This window comes from Dermacentor albipictus, chromosome 1 (assembly GCF_038994185.2).
Source record: "Dermacentor albipictus isolate Rhodes 1998 colony chromosome 1, USDA_Dalb.pri_finalv2, whole genome shotgun sequence".
Taxonomy (NCBI): domain Eukaryota; kingdom Metazoa; phylum Arthropoda; class Arachnida; order Ixodida; family Ixodidae; genus Dermacentor; species Dermacentor albipictus.
Window position 1 is genome coordinate 239,816,406 of NC_091821.1, and position 22,516 is coordinate 239,838,921.

The following is a 22,516-nucleotide window of genomic DNA, read 5'->3' on the forward strand; positions in this document are numbered from 1 at the left end:
TAGTTTAAGCACCCTCGTGAAATAATCGACCGGGCCAGAAATCCAACTCGCGACCTCATGCTCAGCAACTTTGCACCGGGCCTGCTTAAAACATTTATACATTCGAACCTCGTTATAACGAAGTTGAAAGGGAAGCAGGAATTATATCCATTACTTCGTTATACCCACTACTTCCATTTACTACAGTATATGCTAAATGGTATGCGCAACTTTTAAACACGCAAAGAAGACTACGTCTCCGCTGCCCGCTGAACCGCTACGCAGCCGCGTATGAGATGAAAATTCAATAAAACAATGGCAAAAGATTTTCTGACATGTGCTACACGCGACTTTTCTAGCACCTCACGCGGCAGCCGTTACGATAGCGTGTTTTTCCTAGGTGACGGTCTTTCCCTTCCGCTTTCCACTTGGCTGGCTCATATTGTCGTGAATCTCGTCGAAGTACACGGCCGACAAAGCTTGGCACAGTGCCAGAAATGCGCAAGTATACGAGATCGCGTTCGGCCCTTGAAATCGAAACTATGTGATCTTCCGCTTTCTCTTGGTCCCGCGGCTCTGTTGTGTGAGCGCACCGGCTTGGGTTGGCCGGCTCGTGCCGCGGTTTAGCGCGATCTCGGACGTATCCGAGCGTACTCAACTGCCGGTGTAAATTTTCTGCAGGAGCGTAATTGTGAACGCGTTGTCTATTTAAATGTTTATAATGTTTTGCAGTTAGTTACCGCAATACTAGCGCTGTGTTTGGCCGGTCTCTCTCTGAGCTACCAGGTGGCTGCACCGTGCAGCCCGCTCAGGCCGTTCATGTTCTCGCTAAAGTCCCTTCATCACAGCGGTAGTATAGTTTGGAGAAGCTTTAGTTTACGCCTCCGCCCATTTGCCAGAAGGTCCAGCTCGCTGGCAGCCACCGGAATATCTGACACGCTCGGCGCTGCGACAGACCGCTCGCAACGTACGCTGCTTGGATAACTTTCGCGGGGGTGGATGGCTGGGGAGCTAGCGGAGAGGTCGGAGAGGCTTCATGCGCTGCCTCCACGACAACCGAAGTAGGCGACCCCACGTCATATCATGACGCAGGCCATTAAAGGCGGAGCGTAGCCCCGATAACTCGACGAACGATTTGAAGAGAAAAAGCATGTCTATAGGGAGGAGGGTAAGTTGTAGTCGTCCGTAGCTCTCTTAATATGACACGCTTCGCTTAAATTGTGGCGCTAGTGCTTTACTGCAGCTGCAACCTACGCGACCAACAGTTTCAACAACGCCTCGTTTATTCCGGCTACGGCGACTGTATTCCGATGGCGGCGCACTGCAAGAACGCCCTTGTGTATATGCCGGGCATTGGGTGCACGTTATAGAACCCCACGCGATGCAAATTATTCCGGAGCCCCTCACTACGGCGTGGCTCATAATCATATCCTGGTTTCGGCATGTAAAGCGGCTGAAACTTAATTGTTTTACGCCATGTTCTACCCTCTGAGAGCGTTGCTGTGGCGTGCACTCACTTTACATTTCTTACGTAATTCCACACATCAAAAAACGGTCTACACCATTTGGGGCGCATCGCTTTCCAAACAATAATGACCATCTATCATGCGCGCAAGCCAAAATTTTTTATACGTGAAAAGAATAACAAAAAGAGAAATGTAGCCAGGAGAAAACTACTGCATATGATCTTTTCGAATGCGAAGCACAATTTTGCACTCAATTGCACCATTAAACCAGTATGTATTATTCTTTTGCTAAATAGGATCGGGCAATTAGGCTATTAAACGCACTCACAAAAATGCGTAAGTTAGCGGAAGACTTTTACTGACAAAACGCAGTAAGTCCTGGCCTTTCTTTTTTTTTTTTTTTCAGAGCTGAGTCTGACTTGGGCCATCTTAGCGGAGGCACCTTGTATATGTATATAACAGGTTGCAATTATATCACTGTTATGGGATGCTGACGCTCAACACAGCCGTTTCATAACCTTTGTTTTGTTATCCACTTGCCTCGTTTCCTCTTAGTTCTAATGAGGATGTTATCTTCTCGTCTACCATATATAGGCACGTGTAGAACAGTACCATACAAATACGAAAGAATAACGCGTAGGCGAAGTTCAGTCGACGTTAAAAATTATATATATATATATATATATATATATATATATATATATATATATATATATATATATATATATGAAGAAAAAGAGGGTACGACGTACGTCGGACGTGCACAGTATATTTTACTGGCGTTTCGGCTGGTGTACGACCTGAAACGTCAATAAAATATACTGTGCATATCCAACGTACGTCGTACCCTCTTCATTTTACTACCGGGGCCAGTGTGATCCTATACATACATATATATATATATATATATATATATATATATATATATATATATATATATATATATATACAGAGAGAGAGAGACAGTCCCAGCTAAGATGCACCAAGATTTTGAAAAAGCCTATGCGTTCTTCAGAATAGAAATCGCATGGATGTTAGCGTTTATCTCAACTTATACTGCCACTTTTTTGCTCGTCTTTTTTTGAGTAATTAGCCGAGATAAATTAATAACATTTTTAAATATAGCTTGAAACGTTCAGACGTTAACAGGAAAGTTGTGGAGCTCCACAAATATCGGCCAACCCAGGTACTTCGAACGAGATAGACAGCTTGGCCGTTTCTATTCGGGAAAAACGAAAGCCCACGGAGTTTAATACATACTACGAAACAGCGCGCTGTCTGCGCCCGAATGCGCCACGATTACAGCGCTCTCGACCGTGTTTTGTAAAAAACATCGCTCGCTTCGCTCCTTTCGTGCTGCCCACAACAGAGCTTCGCGTTGTGCTCGATTCCGAAAATAAACGCCATTCGGTTCGGGCGGCAGTTGAAATGCAGCGCGGCTCCCGTTTCTGCGGCGATAATTGCACTCTCACGCTAGCAGAATGCATGCGGAGCAAAAATGACAAGCTCATGATTTGGAATTTGGGAGCAAGACCCCAACAAGCAAACACGCATTATAACAAGCTTAATTTGATAACATCGTGTGAATTACGCTGGTTGTCACAAAAGGAAGAATTGTAAACTCACACGGAAGGTTTCTTTAGTTTCCTGTCCATTCCTTGACGGCAAAGAATTTGTAATTTCATATTACTGACGTGCCTTATTCCACGTCGTGCAAAAGTTTCACACAGATGGCTCTATTCATGGATAACGATTGCAGATATTTATTCGCTGTGATGTCTCTCTACAGAATGTGTTCAAACAAGTCGCCCTCTGCCATAATGCAGTATTGGCACCTTTTCAGCACGTCCGATGTAGCTTTTTTGATGACGCAAGACGGTATCTCGCTGCATGCCTCAACAATCTCTGCCTTTAGCGCTTATGGTGTAGTTGTAGGTTTGCGGTACACTCGGTCTTTCACATGTCCCCACAAGAAGTCAAGAGGTGTCAAGTCCGGTGACCTTGCAGGCCATGCCACTGGTCCATGCCGCCTGACCTACTGGCGTTTGAAGGCTTCGTCAAGCCAGGCTCTGGCAAGGCTGCTGCTGTGAGCTGGTGCACCGTCGTGCTGATACCAAGTTCGTTTTAAAAACGCAATAGGAAGATCACTGCGAAAACCTTTGACTGCTCCTTACAAGATGTCGTTCACGTACCGCTGAGCAGTAAGCATGTGGTCAAAAAATATGGGGCCAGTTATTCTTCCTTCAAAGATATTGCACCACACACTGAATGACCATTGGTACAGGTGTCTGGTCTGCGCCACCCAATGCGGTTCGTATCGTTCCAGTAATTCGCATTATGGATGTTGACTTGAGGATTTCTGGAGAAGGTTGCCTCATCTGTGCAGAGCACTTTGTCAACAAAATCCGGTATTTCGTCACTTTTAACAAGGATTCAATGTGAGAAATCAAGCCGCCATTGAAAGTCTCTTTCTTGCAGCTTTTGATGCAGTTGGAGGTGATACGGATGCATTTCAGCCTTCCTAAGAACTCTTAACACTGCAGACTTTGAAATGCCGACCGCACCACTCACATCACGCACGCTGAAATGAGGGTTTGCAGTCATGAAAGCCAAAATATCTCCTTCAGCCCTTTTACTAATGGTCCCTTTTCGGTGCCGCGTCTTGAATCTACCTGTTTCAGCGTGAAGCAACTCCTCATAATTGTGTTCACGTTAGGTCTTCCCCCAGATTGCCAATGCCGGTATACGTTCAGCTTTCCTCTTGTCGCCCTGTGCCGCTCCCACCAAGGCCGCAAACTTTAGGCACTGCAAACAAATTCTTCGAAACGGTTGCGCGGCACGACAGTAATAGACAGTCGAGCTCACATGCATGCAACCGTTGGCACAGCTTGGAATAAAAGCGAAAAGCGTCGTTGTAACAAATGCTCACTCTCGCACAGGTTCCAGATGTGTAATGCATGTTTTGTGTGTATTTTTTCTATTCCGCATCGACTTGAACGCTGGAAAAAAAATTTATCTTCTCGTCATATTGGAATAAACGGCTGATGACGGTGCGTTTTTCGGCGACAGGCGCGAGCGGCTGCTGACGAAGCATTTTTTCGGAGCGCCGTCGCTAGCCGCTGTCGGTAATGTCAGAGCAGAGCAAAGATTGAAGCCATTTCTCTTAAGTGAAGGGAAGGCGCGGCGCTGGCGATGTTTTTACAAATCACTCATGAGAGCGCTGTAATCGCGGTGTATGTAAAGGCGCATTCGGTCGCACAGAGCGCGCTGTCACGTTGTATTTTCTAAAACTGCGCGGGTTTTCGTTTTTCCCGAATAAAGACGGCCACGCTAAGTCTATCTCGTTGGAAGTGCCTGGGTTGGGCAATATTTGTGAAGCTCCACAACTTTCCTATGGATACCTGAACGTTTCAAGCTATATTTAAAAATTTAATTAATGTATCTCGGCTAATTACTCAACAAGGAAGGACGAGCAAAAAAATGATACTGTAAGTTTAGAGAAACGCTAACATCCATGCGATTGCGCTTCTGAAGAACGCATACATTTTTTTCAAAATCTTGGTCCAAGTTAGCTGGGACGCCGTGTATATATGTAATAAGGCTCAGTTAATCAACTTCTGAAATAGTACAATAAGATGAAAACTGTCAATGAGAAAGTTGTAGAGCTGCATGAAAAACACCTGACACAGCTTTCTGTTGCTCAATACGTGCTACATAAAGGTGTTTTTCCGAGTTATATATATATATTAGTTTTAAACTTCACTTGTCACGAAATCGGCGTTGTAGTTCGAGCGTCAACCCATTCCAACGTTTCAGATAAGCTACTCCCTGATGGCCATGAACGCGGCGACCAAGAGGTCTGACCCCCTCCACCATCGACCTCGCCACCATGCCGTCGCTGTACCATGCTGCACCACTTCGCATTCCAAATGGGTAAGTCCCTTTAATGCTCAAACGGCAGGTCGCGGATTTCACAGGACAAAAAAAAATGGCGCAAAATAAAGACGCCGTTAAAAGCACGTAGATCTTCGCGCGAAACGGTTTTACATTCGACAGGGTTAGAAACACGTCTAGCTGTTTCTTACCTTCTTGGTCTTCATTTCGAGCCTAATAATGTTTCTATAATGTTTCTAATAATGTTTTCCATAGATACGAACCAACTATAGCCCAAGAAGTAAATGGAAATTTCTGCTGACTGGCGTCGGCCACTGTTTCTGTCAGGTTTCGGGTGAACCAATGCTGCCATTAGTAGCAACCAGTACCGCCGGCGTCCAACGCCATACCAAGACACCGTTATAAAAAAAGGGGGGAAAAATCTTCGTGGGAAAATCGTACGCTAACTTTATTGCCACTACATATAATCGAGAGAGAATCGTTAAGTATAGTGATTTCTGCTTGCATCGCGACGTGTTATATTTTGAGTCTGTCTCAAAAAACGTTCTGCTACAGGACGTGAATGCAAGGCGAAAAGCGGCTGCATTATAAACGGCAGTTTCGGAGGTATACAGTGAACGCGATGAGCTTCATCGTAAAAATCTGTTTCGTGTCACTTTCGGCGCACATATAGTGGGACAAAAGTAAAGAGCGCAACGAAAATAACGAGTCTGAATTTATGCAGTACATCTCCAATAATTGAAAGCTAATTAAATGTGCTTAATAATGGCGACCAAGGCTGGATCAGCGTTATACCGCATTTGTGAGGTACGCGTCCCGCTTATGAAGACAGTGGGTTAGAGATAAAATATATATATCCGATCTGAACACCTTCTGTTTGGATTTCATACCTAAATCGGCGGAATATTGTTAAAGCGGAAGTTGTATTGCCCTGGTAAAGGTTTTCTTTCGTCAATCGCGCTACTTCTGGCCACACCGGCCCTAGCCGTCTAATCGTGACGTGGGCGCTTGCCTCGTATTCGCTGCAAAATATAGTGCAAAAACTTGAACATGCCGTGTGCCACCTCATCTGCCAATTCCGGCCAGCCATGGTTCTCGGTTTTCTTTTTTTAACATTTTGTAAAGTTTTGAACTTTACAGTTCAGTAAATTCCGACTATCGCTAGATGAATATGCTTTATCAAAAAGCAGTATCAGAAGGGCAACCACTTTACCTCTTGGTGTAACGCGCGAAAAAAAAGAGACGAAAGAAAGAAAAGCGCGTTTACAGAATAAATAATGCTTATACATAAACATATAAAACATATACAAATACGCCCATCTCTCCTAATCCTCCACAAGAAAAGTAGGAAGATACCTATTAAGAAAGTGGCCAGACAAGAAGAAATCTCTCCAATGCTATTCGCTGAGTGCTTGGAAGAAGTATTCAAGCTATTAAATTGGGACGGCTTAGGGGTAAGGATGAATGGCGAATATATCAGCAACCATCGATTTGCAGATGACATTGTCCTGTCCAGCAACACTGGGGACGAGTTACAACAAATGATGGAGGATCTTAACAGAGAAAGTGTAAGAGCGGGGTTGAAGATTAATATGCAGATGACGAAGATAGTGATCAATAGCCTGGCAAGGGAACAAGAGTTAAAGATCGCCAGTCACCCTCTACAGCCTGTAAAGGAATACGTTTACTTAGGTCAATTAATCAAAGGTGACCCTGGTCATGAGAAGAAAATTTACAGAAGAATAAAATTGGGTTGGAGCGCATATGGCAGACATACTCGGATCCTTACTGAAAGCTTACCATATCACTAAAAAGAAATGTGTACCATCAGTGCATTCTATAGCGGTGGTAACATATGGGGCAGAAACTTGGAGACTGACAAAGAAGCTCAAAACAAGTTTAGGACCGCGCAAAGAGTGATGGAACGAAGAATGATAGGCGTAACGTTAAGAGACAGGAAGAGAGCGGTGTGGATCAGAGAGCACACGGGCATAGCAGATTATCTAATTGACATTAAGACAAGGAAATGGAGCTGGGCAGGTCATGTAATGCGTAGGTTAGATAACCGGTGGACCGTTAGGGTGACAGTTTAGGTGCCAAGAAGGGAAACGCAGTAGAGGGCGGTAAAAGACTAGGTGAGGTGATGAAATTAAGAAATTCGCAGGCGCTAGTTGGAATCGTTTGGCGTGGCACAGGGGTAATTGGAGATCGGAGGAAGAGGTCTTGGTCGACTTAAAATAGGTTGATGAAGATGGGAGGTTGTATTTTACGCAGAGAAGCACTGGCCAGTGCGAAATGTCGCCTTTGGCAACAGTGGTACACTGACTGATGTTGACAACGCGTCGTATGAATGCTTCCAAGCTCTTTCTCGCACTCACACTTTTTCTTATTCACCCCACGGTGGAAGCCGTACGACGTTAAGCTTTAGCAGGCCACTTCAATCATGACTAAACTAAACTACACTGAACCGAATTACGAACCAAATTGCGAGTTTACCGTGCTCCGCTCGAGATGGCAGGACAATCGCTGTGTCGGGCACACTGGCTCCCGTTTTGCGCGGAGACTGCGCGGTGACGTCGTCAAGGCGAAACGAGAATTCCGTCAGCACGACACGGATACTTAATTTATTACGAGCGTGGTTGCAGCCTGGCCATGACGCTACAAGTCATGCGCTTTTCAAAAATTCAAAGCGGCTGGAATATTAAACCAGGAGGCCTATAATCACGGACAGGCTGCAGGTTTCACATAGCTTATTGAACGTAATTAAACTAACAGCGCTTCAATTGAACTTCGTCACCTGAGAAGAGATATGGGATTAAACACGGCACTGACTGCCAACACGTTTATTCTTTTTGAAAAGACACCTTTACACGGTGCACGAGAAATTCAAGCGAAAAGCAGGACACAAATAAGAAATTTCAGAAAAAAAACTAAAAGGAAGGTCGTTATTTTATCGTATATCGTAACCAATAAAACAAGCTTTTCTTTTTTTTCTTCTTTTCTTTGTTGCTCCATTTTTGTGTTGTCCGTGAGACGTATACAGCGTCCATTTTGAAAAGAATAAGCCATTTAGAAGTCAGCGCTGTGTTTCATTCCTTCTCTCGTGTCGAAGTTCTACTTTCGCGCTGTTTAATTTCTTTCCCTTGAGTGGAAATGCTCACAGCAGAGTTGGAAAGTTATCGCCCTTGACGAGTGTTCCAGATACTCTAGAGTCCCCTGTGATGTTGCATACTAAAACGATAGCTGCATGAAAACAAATTCTGATGTGAACGAAACTTCGAAGAAGTGCGGGAGGCATCGCGCATCATACGCAAATATACGCGGCTGATGCGTAAGAAATAAATAACGTACTGCGGAGAGAGTTCATTCACTTTGTCGAAACAAGCAGCGCCGAAGATTTACGTTTTTATACTACGCATCTTTTTCTGGAAATGACAGCGAACAAATCGTAAACCAGTGGACTCTAATGCATAGGGCATGGTCGCCCTTAGGAAACAGTGTACCATTCACAGCGTTTGTGCAGTGTAGTTCTTTAGCTCAGCCCACGCGCTCTTCTATTCTTTTCCCCTTGCAACTCTCACTAACGCTGCTGACGTTATAGTGCCAAAACGAAGCAGTGTGCTCACTATTTTACCAACCAGAACACGGAATTTATCACAGAACGCGATCGGTTTCGCGTCGTGCTTTCAGCTGCCCCACCAGGCATCCTGAGTATAGGAAAAAGCCAACAGTAGACCCCCCCCCCCCCCTCATGTGACGTTTCTAAAGCTTACCTAATTAAATTTATTTATTTATGGGTTTGAGGCAGCGCAGCAGATCTGTGAATGGTGTACAAAAGTAATAAAAATGAACCTTTTTTTTTTATAATTGTGAAGCTAGCTTTACTGAGAGAAGTTTGCCAGAATAACGATGGCATTGTGATTTCTTCAATCAACGCGCACGATCAGTTTGCTTGACTTATGACAGTAAAGATGTAGATCTGGCGCTCAGGTGAAATCATGTGCAAGAGACAAGCCCCAGGATGTGCATATAGTACGTCGTCTTCTGTTCAACCATGACCAGTGCCACCTCTAGTTGCGTAAATGTGCTATGCGGCGAAGTGCACTTGCAAGTTTGGTAAACGTCTAATTCGGGTAAGCTGATCCTTCTTTCTGGCCTCCCGAGGCATTCGGGCCCACTCGTGAAATTCGCCCTCCTGCCGGGTATACGCGGTGCCCCGCCACATGGCACGCGTCTTGCGCAAGAAAGTCCACTTGCTGGTTGCAGAATCAAGTCCCGGTTATCTTCCTCCCAGTCCCAGAACACTGAGTGATCGCACCCGATCAAAGAAAAATAATATCATTTTTCTTTTTTTGTTCCAGTGTTCCCTTTACAGCGCGAAAGTTGCTTATTAGGTTCCCTCTGAAGTTATATTTAGCGATTAAGGGGTTGTGTACAGCTTAGGGGTTGTGTACAGCTTCATGTTTACTACATAACCAAGGGACGTTCGTAACCATCGCAAACCAGCGCTCCATTGCACTGTCATTAGCTTTACGAAGGGAAATAGAAGTGCGTGGCTTTCGGGCAGCCGACGCCCTTTGCGCGAAAGAATAAAGAGCAGAAGCCGTGCTGCCACGAATCAGTATCGGTTCATAGCACATTGGTGTATCGAGTTTCATCTGATTTGCTCGCCCTCGACATACTACAGCGATGTGGGTATCAGTGATCCCACATCGTCCGCAGGAAAACTAGAAAAACAAACTGATCGAAAAGAAACTTTTGCGCGAAGGGGGTAACAACACAAGGAAGTGCACCGTCTCATGTTCCCCCTCTTACGTTTAAATTCGGTCACATTTAGCCGTGCTCCATCAGGGGCTCCTCTCTCGCTGTCGGTAACGTGCGAAGCTGCCCGCCACACACTCGCGTGTTCCCTTTCGTTATAGTACATACTCGTGAAAGCTTGGGTCACTGATAAGTGTAATGTTTATGTTTCGTACGGCACGTTTATCGCGTCATTCCTAGGTCATAAAGGAAAGGAGCCATGTTTGTAAGTCGCACACCTATGATTACCGAAAATATCGAAGACTGTGCAGCAGTTCCTACACAGCCTACGGGTGAAATGATGGCGGGAACGGAATGCACATGCCGTGCGATTGGAAGCACAGCACCGACGCGTGCATATGGAAATTTTTACACACGCACTGCGCCGCGCAGCCGACCGTGTACTACTGTCGAGCATACAATCAAGCTCACCAGTTTAGTCAAGCATGCGGTTAAACACACTAGTAAGCCGCGCTTCAAAATTCGGATGTACGCAGCGCGAATAATCCCGAGCCCTGAAGAACCAGAGTTGTTGACGCTGCGTGGAATCTTGCATTAGAGAAGCACCTGTACTGCTACCTTTGACAAAAATGTGTTGGAAATATTCTTAAGCTCACACACATTATTTCAAGAATTTTGGTGGTTGCGTGGACAGTAGATTCCTCGTTGGATTTGCATAATTATCATCGCACAGGCGTGGTAGCGCTGCGTCACAAGTTGGTACCTGGGCGTGACTATATTCCTTTAATACTTTCTATGTGCTAGATGTAACAACGTGTCATTATCTCGCATTATTGGCGGCGCCTCCAGGACACCAAAGCGGCAACGGGAGAACCAAAGCTAGAACCCGGACTGCTCCTTGGGTTGGAGCTCGCCGACGCTGGAGCGTGCCGGGGTAGTATAAGATTGGCTTTTCTCTATCGCTGACAGCCAATTTTTATAACAACACCCCCTGGCACGCTCCGGCCTCGGCGGCCCCAACCCACGGACCGCCCTACTTCCAGCTTTGATTCCCCCCACTGCTCCATGGATGCGCCTAAGTTCCTGCCACGCCTAGTCTCAGGTGCTCTCCTGTGGTCTGTTTGCCGGTTACATGTGCCTTCCTGGAGCTGTATTGGTAAAAAATGCAATCTAACGTCGCGAGACGAGAAAAGCACCCCGCAACGCTTCTGCAGTGCTACCGCGCCCGCGCGAGGAACACCAACGAGGAATCTACCCAAACAGACAATTAAACAAAGCTGCTTGCGCAAGACACCTACTGACGCATGCAGCAACGAGGTTTAAACATAACTTTCTGTTGGAGATGTTGGTTTAACTTAGTAAGAGAAAGCGTGCGCTTATTTGTGTATATGTCTCACATGATTCGCTGCGTGTCCATCGTAGCTGAAGTTGCAGACGCTCTGAACACCGAACTTGCGCACACCCTTCCTATCGTCACAAAGCGTCTCTGTCGGCTCGTTCTAGCGCTGTTTCTTCTGTGGTCATTCCATTTTGTGGTAACTTCCCTTGTATCCCGCGACTTTCGGTTTATTTACCGTTGAATTAAAACATTTCAATGACCGAACCTTCACGTACCCCAGTCAGCCTCGATATCCAGCACTGTACATTTTCACAATCTTTACGTTATGAGGGCGCCACAAAACAGTAAATATTTATACTTAGTGAAGCAGTGCAAGAAAACTTTACGAATCACTTCTGCGGAAATGCAAACCGTAACAGCGCTTGTGCTTCCATCGGGTGGCTATTGGTGATACGAGTTATGGTCGCGAGACGTAGCCTTACGTTGTGCATGCTAAGTGCTTTCAAACCTTTGTTTAAAGGCCGATAGGTGGCGCGACAAGCGTTAATAAGATCATTTGCTTATGTGTTGTGTTTTGAACGAGGTTAGAGAAGCACTTTTCTCCTCTCTTCTAAAACCTATATCTCAGTGTGTCATACTTATTTTACAATAAAAAAGTAACCAATAAACCAGTTTGCCCTTGACCTTGATTATACGTTCATATCTGCTGTGGCGCTGCTTGATGTTGCGAACGTCGTCTGCTACAGCGTGGCGTCTTTTCGACATTACGAAGATAATTGGAGCTTCTACACATGCTTCTTTCACCTTACATACCTGCACCTTACCTTTTTCTTTCTTCTCTCATATAGCTTACATTTAATTATCTGAGCTTTAATTATCTGCTCTTGTGCGGCGGTTTGGTTTCGTTATTAAGGCAAGGATATCTTCAGGCAGCGTCTCCGCCCTTCGTTGAGCAACAGTACTATAATTCTCGCAATATTTCCACCGCCTTGACTGTGCACTTTCAGATTCCCTCCCGCAAAGTAGCATTTCGTAAGACCCTTCGCATATAGCCATATCTCAGTCAAGCGTCGCCGAAATAATCAATTTACTCGACCTTGCCTTGTCTGTCCACTGTGCAGACTGCCTGGATACGTACCAGTGAAAACGTGATAGCTTATTCCGTTCTTTGTTGGAATACTTTGTGTTTTATATTTCACTGGTTGCTTTCTCTCGTTGGTGAGGGTTCTTTCCTATACAGTCGCCTTTCGGAGACACAGCAGGAACAGTGGCAAACCCAATGTACCTGCTTGGTCGAAACGTATTTCACCTCTAATCGGATATGTAGGTTTCATTTGCGCAAGGAGCTCGATAAACAAGAGAAAAAAAAGAACTTGCCTTTATAATGTGTGTTGATGAAAGAAATATAAATAGAACTAATTTGCTATAATGTATGTATAATATAGTCTACGTATGATCTCAATGGCCCAGCGCGGCGTCATCATTAGCACTGTACACTGCAGGTCAGTATCTGTACATTGCAGCACGAACATCGCAGCCCAACGATCTCCAAGTATGGTCTTGTGCGATCAGCCGACTCTGGCTGCAAATTCCCTAACCACAGCGCACTACCAAAACTCATCCGTCCTCGATTTGTTTGCTGTCCCGTAGCACCCTTTCTCTTGCCGGTTGTGTCATTCATGACAATTTTTCACACGTACGTGCGCAAAAATGTTTTTGTGATGAGATAGACAGGATAATATTTCAAGGACGGAAACCTTTCCGTGGCGTTCATTAGCAACGCCACCAATTGAATTTCGCGCTCTTCGCGTGACGTTTCCCAAGCAACCGTAAGCTTCTGTAAAACTGCCATTGCACAATTTTGGGTTGCTTTTATGTGCACATTAGAAATACAATTTTGGTTCATTTCGTGAAAATGTCGTGAATTGCGACGCCTATCACCGTTTTACTAAAAATGTAGCTCTCTTGCTATCAAATTTAGACGAAAGACACAAGCAGCTATTAACAATGGGAGTAATAGAGTGTGAGAAAATTCACTTTCTTGTGCGGAAAAACACCTGATAGCTACACAACAATTTACTCGCACAGATACATTTGAAATCGAATGAGGTGTTAGTTGCATTGACATAAAAATCTGGCCACAATGTAGTCTTGCTAAATTTGAGCAACAACCGCTAAAAAAGAAAAATCGAAAAACTCGTGTAATTTTAAACCTTCTTATTTTTATTATTGCTATTTTTTTGTTTTAAGAATAAGTGCTGCTCTTTTTTTATAATTCAATGTAACTTTAAAACTACAAGTTCTTTCTTAAAAAGTCTGGCAACATTTAACATTTACTCAAAAATTTGGCAACGCTGTGCCTAATTATTCACAAGATTAATTGTTTTACGCATTAGCAGCAGCTTTTGTTTTTAAATTCTAATTAAGAACTAATGGCATGAAGGTAGTGCTCATCATTAAAACTGCTTGTCGGGTGTAACCTTACCGCCTTCGGTTGCGTGTAATCATACGCAGTAAAATGCAGCATAATTTATTGAAAGGTAGCAACCATTTTTTCTTTTTCATTGTAATTACAAACTAAACTCTGCTTCTTTAACGCGTAGTCACAAGAAGAAGGTGAATAACGTAGAATTAGCATGAAGCACAATTTTTAGTAACTCGTTTTTGCACTGGAGTCACCCTGGAACATCTTTTGTAATGCACTGGTACGTCATGTCACTTTTTTCGGAACTCTCTAATCAAGTGGAAGGCGTTGTTTTGACGTGTGGCCAGATCTTTTAGTTATGCGCCATTGTAGTCAGCGCATTGTCGCGTTGAAGTAGTTGTAAAATGTCGGTAAAGGGTATTATCTAGAGTTTATTATCAGATACTTAAACACAAAGGTGGTTCACGGTGATTGAATGCCCATCACGTGGTAATTAAAGTACGTCTCCCGAGAGCGTTTCGCCACAAGGGTGCGCTACACGCATTCATCGCTGATGTATTTGCGATAAAGAAACACGGAGGCGTTCACTTCGGCGTGTAACTGGCGTATAAACCTCGCTGCACTGATGTGTATATGAATAAAGCATAACCCCGAACGCCACACGCTTTTGCGTGCTCGTCCCAGTGATCATTACCGCACGTGTCGTCTGCTCAAGCAGACGACTCATCACTCCCACGTTACTCATAATTTGATGCTTCGAAATTAGTATTTGCTGTTCTCGTGAGCAATTGAAAAATTTTTAATTATTGTCATAATAGCGGCGTACAGTGAAAACAGAAATTAAGCAACACGAGAACAGATACAGTGACTTTGCACAGCACCATAAACCACCCATGCTCACTCGTGACGGCACGCTTTCGGATGTGTGACTTTACAATAGCGCATATTTCTCCCCCCCCCCCCCCACCCCCAAAATCTAGTGAGCGCTCAATCTTTGACACGAAAGAAGAAAACAGCCAAATACGTTGCTTCGATATGCCCAGCGCTAGGCGAAGGTCTTGGAGGCCATAATAGGACGTGTTTGTGGGCGTGTTTTCTAAGAGAATTATTTAGTGCTACGTATACGAGGGGTACTCCCATATCTCTTCCCTAGTCCCGCCCGCAAAGCATTGCCCAAATTTTCTTTACGACACTTCACGTTTAAATACTGTCCCACGATAACCTTCGTCAATCTTGTATTTGCTTCATTTAATGCTCCGTTCCGTTGCTTTCCTCTACACGATGAGGCACGCGTGGCCTTCCTGACAAAAATCAGTCAATCAATCAATGTTATGCTCAGCTGATTGGTTTCGCCTGCGTCGTACGTTCGACTTCACGGTCGTTGGAGCCAAGCCCAAACTGCTATAGCGGTCTTCTCGTAGTAACCCAGACAGTTTGCCTACATTTTCGTTGCTATTCGTTGATTCTGATTAATGTGCGAGATGCATAAGCCTTTCAGAGATGGGAATATGCATTGGCGATTGAGATTTGAGATGGTTTTTTTGAAGGTGCGTCACAGTTCACATTTTGCGCAAACGTCCAAGCTGTATCGCAGCTGCGAGCAGGATGCAAACATCCGCAGATCCCGTCTCCTTCGCTAGAAAAAGAAAAGAAAAAGTGGAAGAAAAGTTTTTTTTTTTTTCGTTCCAACACTGCTGCAAATGGGCTGAGTCTTCTGGCAGCAGCGTTTTTATTTTCTGCGGCTCCCGTGAATCTCGCAGTCGCTTTATGAAAGGAAACCCAGGAAGTCCTCTCGTGCGCTGCATTCACGTACACAGGCACCGCCTGTGATATCGGAGCGTCCGTTGCTGACCATTGGATTCCATCACGTCTTGATATCAGAGGCAACGAGGAAGCTGAATGCCTTGTTCTCTCACTCCTTTTGATATCGACCTGCAGGCTTGTACACGCTCTGAAAAAAAAAAAGTAACGCATTAGAATTACTTCATTAGAAATGTAATTGGCGAAAGTAACTGAGCAATTGCTAAAATGTCATCGATTGTTCTGACGCTGCTTCTCAAATCGCTACTCTGATTATTATTGCGCATATATTATTGCACAGAAAATAGAACGATTCGAGCATACCTGCCTCTCTTCAGTGCCCTCATTGCAGCGCTTAAGGTGTTTATTTTCGCTAACTGCTTCACAAAGTTTTCGTCCGTCACCTTCCCTCGTTTTCTTCCGAAAGCCTGCGAACACCTTGCACACATTGGGTACTTAATACTGTGATGCTCGTTTCTCAAGAGGAGCACTTCATTGTTGCTGGCGCTCGCAGAAGGCGCCCCCACCAAGCCCCCCCCCCCCCCCCACCCACCAAAAAAAAAAAAAATAGAACTCGGGGAATATGGTGCTTGGGTGTTTTCCAGGCACCAATGTCCGAAGTTGCCATGGCGATAGAACGATGCGATAGATGCAGTCCGTCCTGTCAACATCTCGCGGAGCTCACACTGGCGCCCGTCACTGTTATTCGCGGACCGAGAGCGGAGGCAAAGGGCAGTGAGGAGCTGAGCAGTAGGTCAGCGAGAGCGCGATTGCTTGCTCCATGCGGTCCGAAAACATGCGCGAGGATGAAAGTGTAGCACGTGACCAGATTGTTTACCTTTCTGCGACGATTATCGTGCGAACTTCCTTGCTCAGCTGCCATTGCCGCCGCACACTGAACCAAAACGATGGAAACACAACAAAAATAATATAGTAAGACGTGTTTGTGTCATGTGACTTCCTTCGCACTCCGCTTTTCGCGCGGGGGCCGCTCGAACTTCTACTGCGGTGCTGTCGGCGTCGCCAAACTGTTCCTCTTCTGTAATTCGATCACAGCGCTCCTCCTCCTGTTCGTCCATTGAAATGCAGCTACTCTCGAGACCCCATTCGAGACGCTTTCGAGTGCTCCTGCTCGCCCTATAGAATGCGCCATTAGAAAAACACCCTCAGAAGCATAGCTATGAAGTGGCTACGTCAGGCGATTAGACTGATAACGGTAGATGCGTCATTCAAAACACAGGGAATCATTCTGCACTTCTGGCGGCGTAGCGACTCTTGTTTCCAGCTGCCAGTTTTGCATGAAAAGTGCTGTACAATTACGGAAAAACCAAACGAGGTAACAGATGGCATTCATATTCCTTATGGAGCAATAAAACGACGGACACTGATCAAAAGAAGTACTAAAAAAGATTAAATCTAAAAAGCGTTTCGGCTTCCCTACGGAAGCCTTGTTCACAATGGGTTGAAGGAAAGTTCACGGAAGCTTATGTATACTTCATGACGAACACATTCGAATGCCCTTGCCCAGAACACAGATGCAACGGGCCACAAGATCGACTGGGATTGCTCGAGTGTTATCGGCTGAGAAAGAAACCTGAAATCGCGGCTGCATCTGGAATCATTGGAGATACAGAAAACATGTCACACGCTCAATCGAAGTGAGGGTACCCTCCCCCCACCTGGGAACACCGATTACTGATGGCACCCTTTTTTTTTTGCCCGCCGTGGTTGCTCAGTGGCTATGATGTTGGGCTGCTGAGCACGTGGTCGCGGGATCGAATCCCGGCCAGGGCGGCCACATTTTGATGGGGGCGAAATGCGAAAACACCCGTGTACGTAGATTTAGGTGCACGTTAAAGAACCCCAGGTGGTCGAAATATCCGGAGTATACCCCACTACGGCGTGCCTCATAATCAGAAAGTGGTTTTGGCACGTAAAACCCCATGATTATAAACCCTCCTCCCCCCCCCCCCCCCGTCGTGCACGCGCTGCTTACGTCACGTTCTGAAGTATGCATAAGATTCCGTGAACTTTCCTCCAACCCATTGGGAACAAGGCTTCCGTAGGGAAGCCGAAACGTCTCTTAGATTTATTCCTTTTTAGTACTTCTTTTGGTCGGTGTCCGTCGTTTTATTGTTTCATGCTTCATCCCGACCAGGTGGGCTTCCGTCGAACCCTATACTTTATATTCCTTGTGGGTTTAACGGTTATTGCAGGGTTTGAACATGGACGCTGTTTCGCATGACTTTATTTTGCACCTTATCTAACCCATATCACGAGATTATAGTTCCAATGATATATGTCAGCGTCGCGGCGAGCCGTCACTCGAGGAAACAATAAAGCAAAAGGAAAAGTTAAACACAAATGGCGTTGTCTCCGACCGCAACTCGCTCCACGAGCATGCAGGCCAGCTGACTACGAACCCAATCCCTCTCCTGGTGCCTGAATCAGTCTAAACAAAGGTTGAACTAACGAAGCAATAGCGACGCGCGTGACCGTTGTAATAGATGGTGACAGAAAGTGAGAGAGGCACAAAGGAGAAATGCCTCGACCTGCACCACTAGTGTATCGCAGGTGTAATAGATGGTGACAATTGAACGCATGTCGAGTTAATCGCGCGGGTACCGAATCGATGTGAAAACTTGCCTTCACACCCCAGGAGATGCTGATGAATACCGCCGTCCAAAGGAGTGAAAAAGGCAGCAAAACGTTGACCGCCGAATAGCTGTCAAGTCTCTAGTTTGATTTGGCGGTGCTTTAGCAATGTGTGTGAGGAGTGGTGGCACGAGTAGGGGGGGGCAGGTGCCGCTGCCTCAAATCCGGGGCCAACCCGAAGCCCCAAGCTTCAAGCCCGGGCTTCGCCCGAGCCTGCCGCGAAAGCCCGGCCCGGATTTTCGGGTAGGCCCGAGCCCGCGCAGTTCTCTAGTTTAAGCACCCTCGTGAAATAATCGACCAGGCCAGAAATCCAACTCGCGACCTTATGCTCAGCAGCTTTGCACCGGGCCTGCTTAAAACATTTATACATTCGAACCTCGTTATAACGAAGTTGAAGGGGAAGCAGGAATTCTGTTATATCCATTAATTCGTTATACCGACTATTTCCGTTTACTACAGTATATACTAAACGGCATACGCAACATTTAAACACGCAAAGAAGACTACGGCTCCGCGGCCCGCTGAACCGCTACGCAGCCACGTATGAGATGAAAATTCAATAAAACGGCAAAAGATTTTCTGACATGTGCTACACGCGACTTTTTTTAGCACCTGACGCGGCAGCCGTTACGATAGCGTGTTTATGTTCCTAGGTGACGGTCTTTCCCTTCCGCTTTCCACTTGGCTGGCTCATATTGTCGGGAATCTCGTCGAAGTATACGGCCGACAAAGCTTGGCACAGTGCCAGAAGCGCGCAAGTATACGGAGGCACGTTCGGCCCTTGAAATCGAAACTATGTGATCTTCCGTTCTCTCTTGGTTCCGCGGCTCTGTTGTGTGAGCGCACCGGATTGGGTTGGCCGGCTCGTGCCGCGGTTTCGCGCGATCTCGGAGGTATCCGAGCGTACTCAACTGCTGGTGTAAATTTTCTGCAGGAGCGTAATTGTGAACGCGTTGTCTTTTTAAATGTTTAAAATGGTTTGCAGTTAGTAACCGCAATACTAGCTCTGTGTTTGGCCGGTCTCTCTCTGAGCTACCAGGTGCCTGCACCACTCAGGCCGTACACGTTCTCGCTAAAGTCCCTTCATCGCAGCGGTAGTATAGTTTGGAGGGGCTTTAGTATACGCTTCCGCCCATTCGCCAGAAGGCCCAGCTCGCCGGCAGCTACCGGAATACCGCACACGCTCGGCGCTGCGACAAACCGATCGCAACGTACGCTGCTTGGATAACTTTCGCGGGGGATGGATGGCTAGGGGGCTAGCGGAGAGGTCGGAGAGGCTTCATGCGCTGCCTCCACGACAACCGTACACCACCCGACGTCATATCATGACGCAGAGCCATTAAAGGCAGAGCGTAACGCCGATAACACGGCGAACGATTTGAGGAGAAAAAGCATGTCTATAGGGAGGAGAGTAACTTGTAGTCGTCCGTAACTCTCCTAATATGACACGCTTCGCTTAAATTGTGGCGCTAGTGTTTTACTGTAGCTGCCACCTACGCGACCAACAGTTTCAACAACGCCTCGTTTATCCCGGCTACGGCGACCGTATTCCGATGGCGGCGCACTCCAAGAACGCCCTTGTATGCAGGGCATTGGGTGCACGTTAAAGAACCCCACGCGATGAAAATTATTCGGGAGCCCCTCACTACGACGTGGCTCATAATCATATCCTGGTTTCGGCATGTAAAGCGGCTGAAATTTAATTGTTTTACGCCGTGTTCTACCCTCTCAGAGCGTTGCTGTGGCGTGCACTCACTTTACATTTCTTACGTAATTCCACACATAAAAAAACAGTCTACACCATTTGGGACGCATCGCTGTCCAAACAATAATGACCATCTATCATGCACGCAAGCCAAAATTTTTTATACGTGGAAATAATACCAAAGAGAAATGTAGCCAGGAGAAAACTACTGCACATGATCTTTTCGAATGCGACGCACAATGTTGCACTCATTTGCACAATTAAACCAGTATGTATTATTCTTTTGCTAAATAGCATCGGGCAATTAGGCTATTAAACGCACTCACAAAAATGCGTAAGTTAGCGGAAGACTTCTACTGACAAAACGCAGTTAGTCCTGTCTTTTTTTTTTTTTCCAGAGCTGAGCCTGACTTGGCCCATCTTAGCTGAGGCACCTTGTATACGTATATAACAGATTGCGATTATATCACTGTTTTGGGATGATGATGCTCAACACAGCCATTTCGCAACCTTTGTTTTGTTTCCCACTTGCCTTGTTTCCTCTTAGTTCAACTGAGGATGTTATCTTCTTGTCTACCATATATAGGTATATGTAGAACAGTACCATACAAATACGAAAGCACAACGTGTAGGCGAAGTTTATTCGACGTTATATATATACATACATACATATATACGCGCGCACACACACACACACACACACACACACACTGGTTTTAAACTTCACTTGTCACGAAATCGGCGTTGTAATTCGAGCGTCAACCCATTCCAACGTTTCAGATAATCTACTCCCCGATGGCCATGAGCGCGGCAACCAAGAGCTCTGACCCCCTCCACCATCGACCTCGCCTCCATGTCGTCGCTGTACCATGCTGCACCACTTCGCATTCCACATGGGTAAGTCCAGAATTAACACTAAAACGGCAGGTCGCGGATTTCACAGCAAAAATTAATTAGTGCAAAATGGTGACGAACACGGAGTTGAAAGCACGTAGACCAGACAAACGCTTACTTCCAAGTACTTCATTTACGTAAAGAAGAAGGTGGCGTTAGAAATGCGAGCTCGTTATCTTCGCGCTAAACGGTTTCACATTCGACAGGGTTAGAAACACGTCTAGCTGTTTCTTACCTTCTTGGTCTTCATTTCGAGCCTAATAATGTTTCTATAATGTTTCTAATAATGTTTTCCGTAGATACCAACCAACTATAGCCCAAGAAGTAAATGGAAATTTCTGCTGACTGGCGTCGGCCACTCTTTCTGTCAGATTTCGGGTGACCCGTGTGCTGCCATTAGTAGCAACCAGTACCGCCAGCGTCCAACTCCATACCAAGACACCGTTATAAAAAAAGGAGGAAAAATCTTCGTGGGAAAATCGTACGCTAACTTTATTGCCACTACATAGAATCGAGAGATAATCGTTAAGAATAGTGATTTCTGCTTGCATCGCAACGTGTTATACATTGAGTCTATCTCAAAAAACGTTCTGCTACAGGATGTGAATGCAAGGCGACAGACGACTGCATTATAAACGGCGATTTCGGGGGTATAAAGCGAACGCGATGAGCTTCATCGTAATAATCTGTTTCGTGTCACTTTCGGCGCACATATAGTGGGACAAAAGTAAAGAGCACAACGAAAATAACGAGTCCGAATTTATGCAATACATCTCCAATAATTGAAAGCTAATTAAATGTGCTTAATAATGGCGACCAAGGCTGGATCAGCGTTATACCGCATTTGTGAGGTACGCGTCCCCCTTATGAAGACAGGTGGTTAGAGATTATATATATATATATATATATATATATATATATATATATATATATATATATATATATATATATATATATATATATATATATATATATATATATATATATTTATATAATTTATATATATCCGATCTGAACACGTTCTGTTTGGATTTCATACCTAAATCGGCGGAATATTTTTAAAGCGGAAGTTGTATTGCCCTGGTAAAGGTTTTCTTTCGTCAATCGCGCCACTTCTGCCACACCGTCGCTAGCTGTATCATCGTGGCGTGGGCGCTTGCCTCGTATTCGCTGCAAAATATAGTGCACAAACTTAAACATGCCGTGTGCCGCCTCATCTGCCAATTCCGGCCAGCCATGCATGGTTCTCGTTTTTTTTTTTTTAACATTTCGTAAAGCTTCGAACGTTACAGTTCAGTAAATTCCAACTATCGCTAGTTGAATATGCTTTATCAAAAAGCAGTTTCAGAAGGGCAACCACTTTACCACTTGGCGTAACGCGCAAAACAAAAAAGGGGACGAAAGCAAGAAAAGCGCGTTTACAGAATAAATAATGCTTGAACACGAAACGTATACAAATACGCCCATCTCTCCTAATTATCCACAAGAAAAGTAGGAAGATACCTATTAAGAAAAGACCCAGACAAGGAGAAATTTCTCAATGCTATTGACGGCGTGCTTGGAAGAAGTATTCAAGCTATCAAATTGGGACGGCTTAG

General features: G+C 45.3%; 1 protein-coding gene across 1 annotated transcript in view; it reads left to right on the forward strand.

Annotated features, from left to right (window-relative positions):
* Positions 1-22,516, forward strand: part of LOC135901568 (uncharacterized) — a 1,085,637-nt gene that overhangs the window by 792,025 nt on the left and 271,096 nt on the right. Inside the window, exons 11-12 of the mRNA XM_070531118.1 lie at positions 5,262-5,378; positions 20,805-20,921. Coding sequence (XP_070387219.1) covers positions 5,262-5,378; positions 20,805-20,921 — 234 coding nt within the window. The remainder of the gene's footprint in view (positions 1-5,261; positions 5,379-20,804; positions 20,922-22,516) is intronic.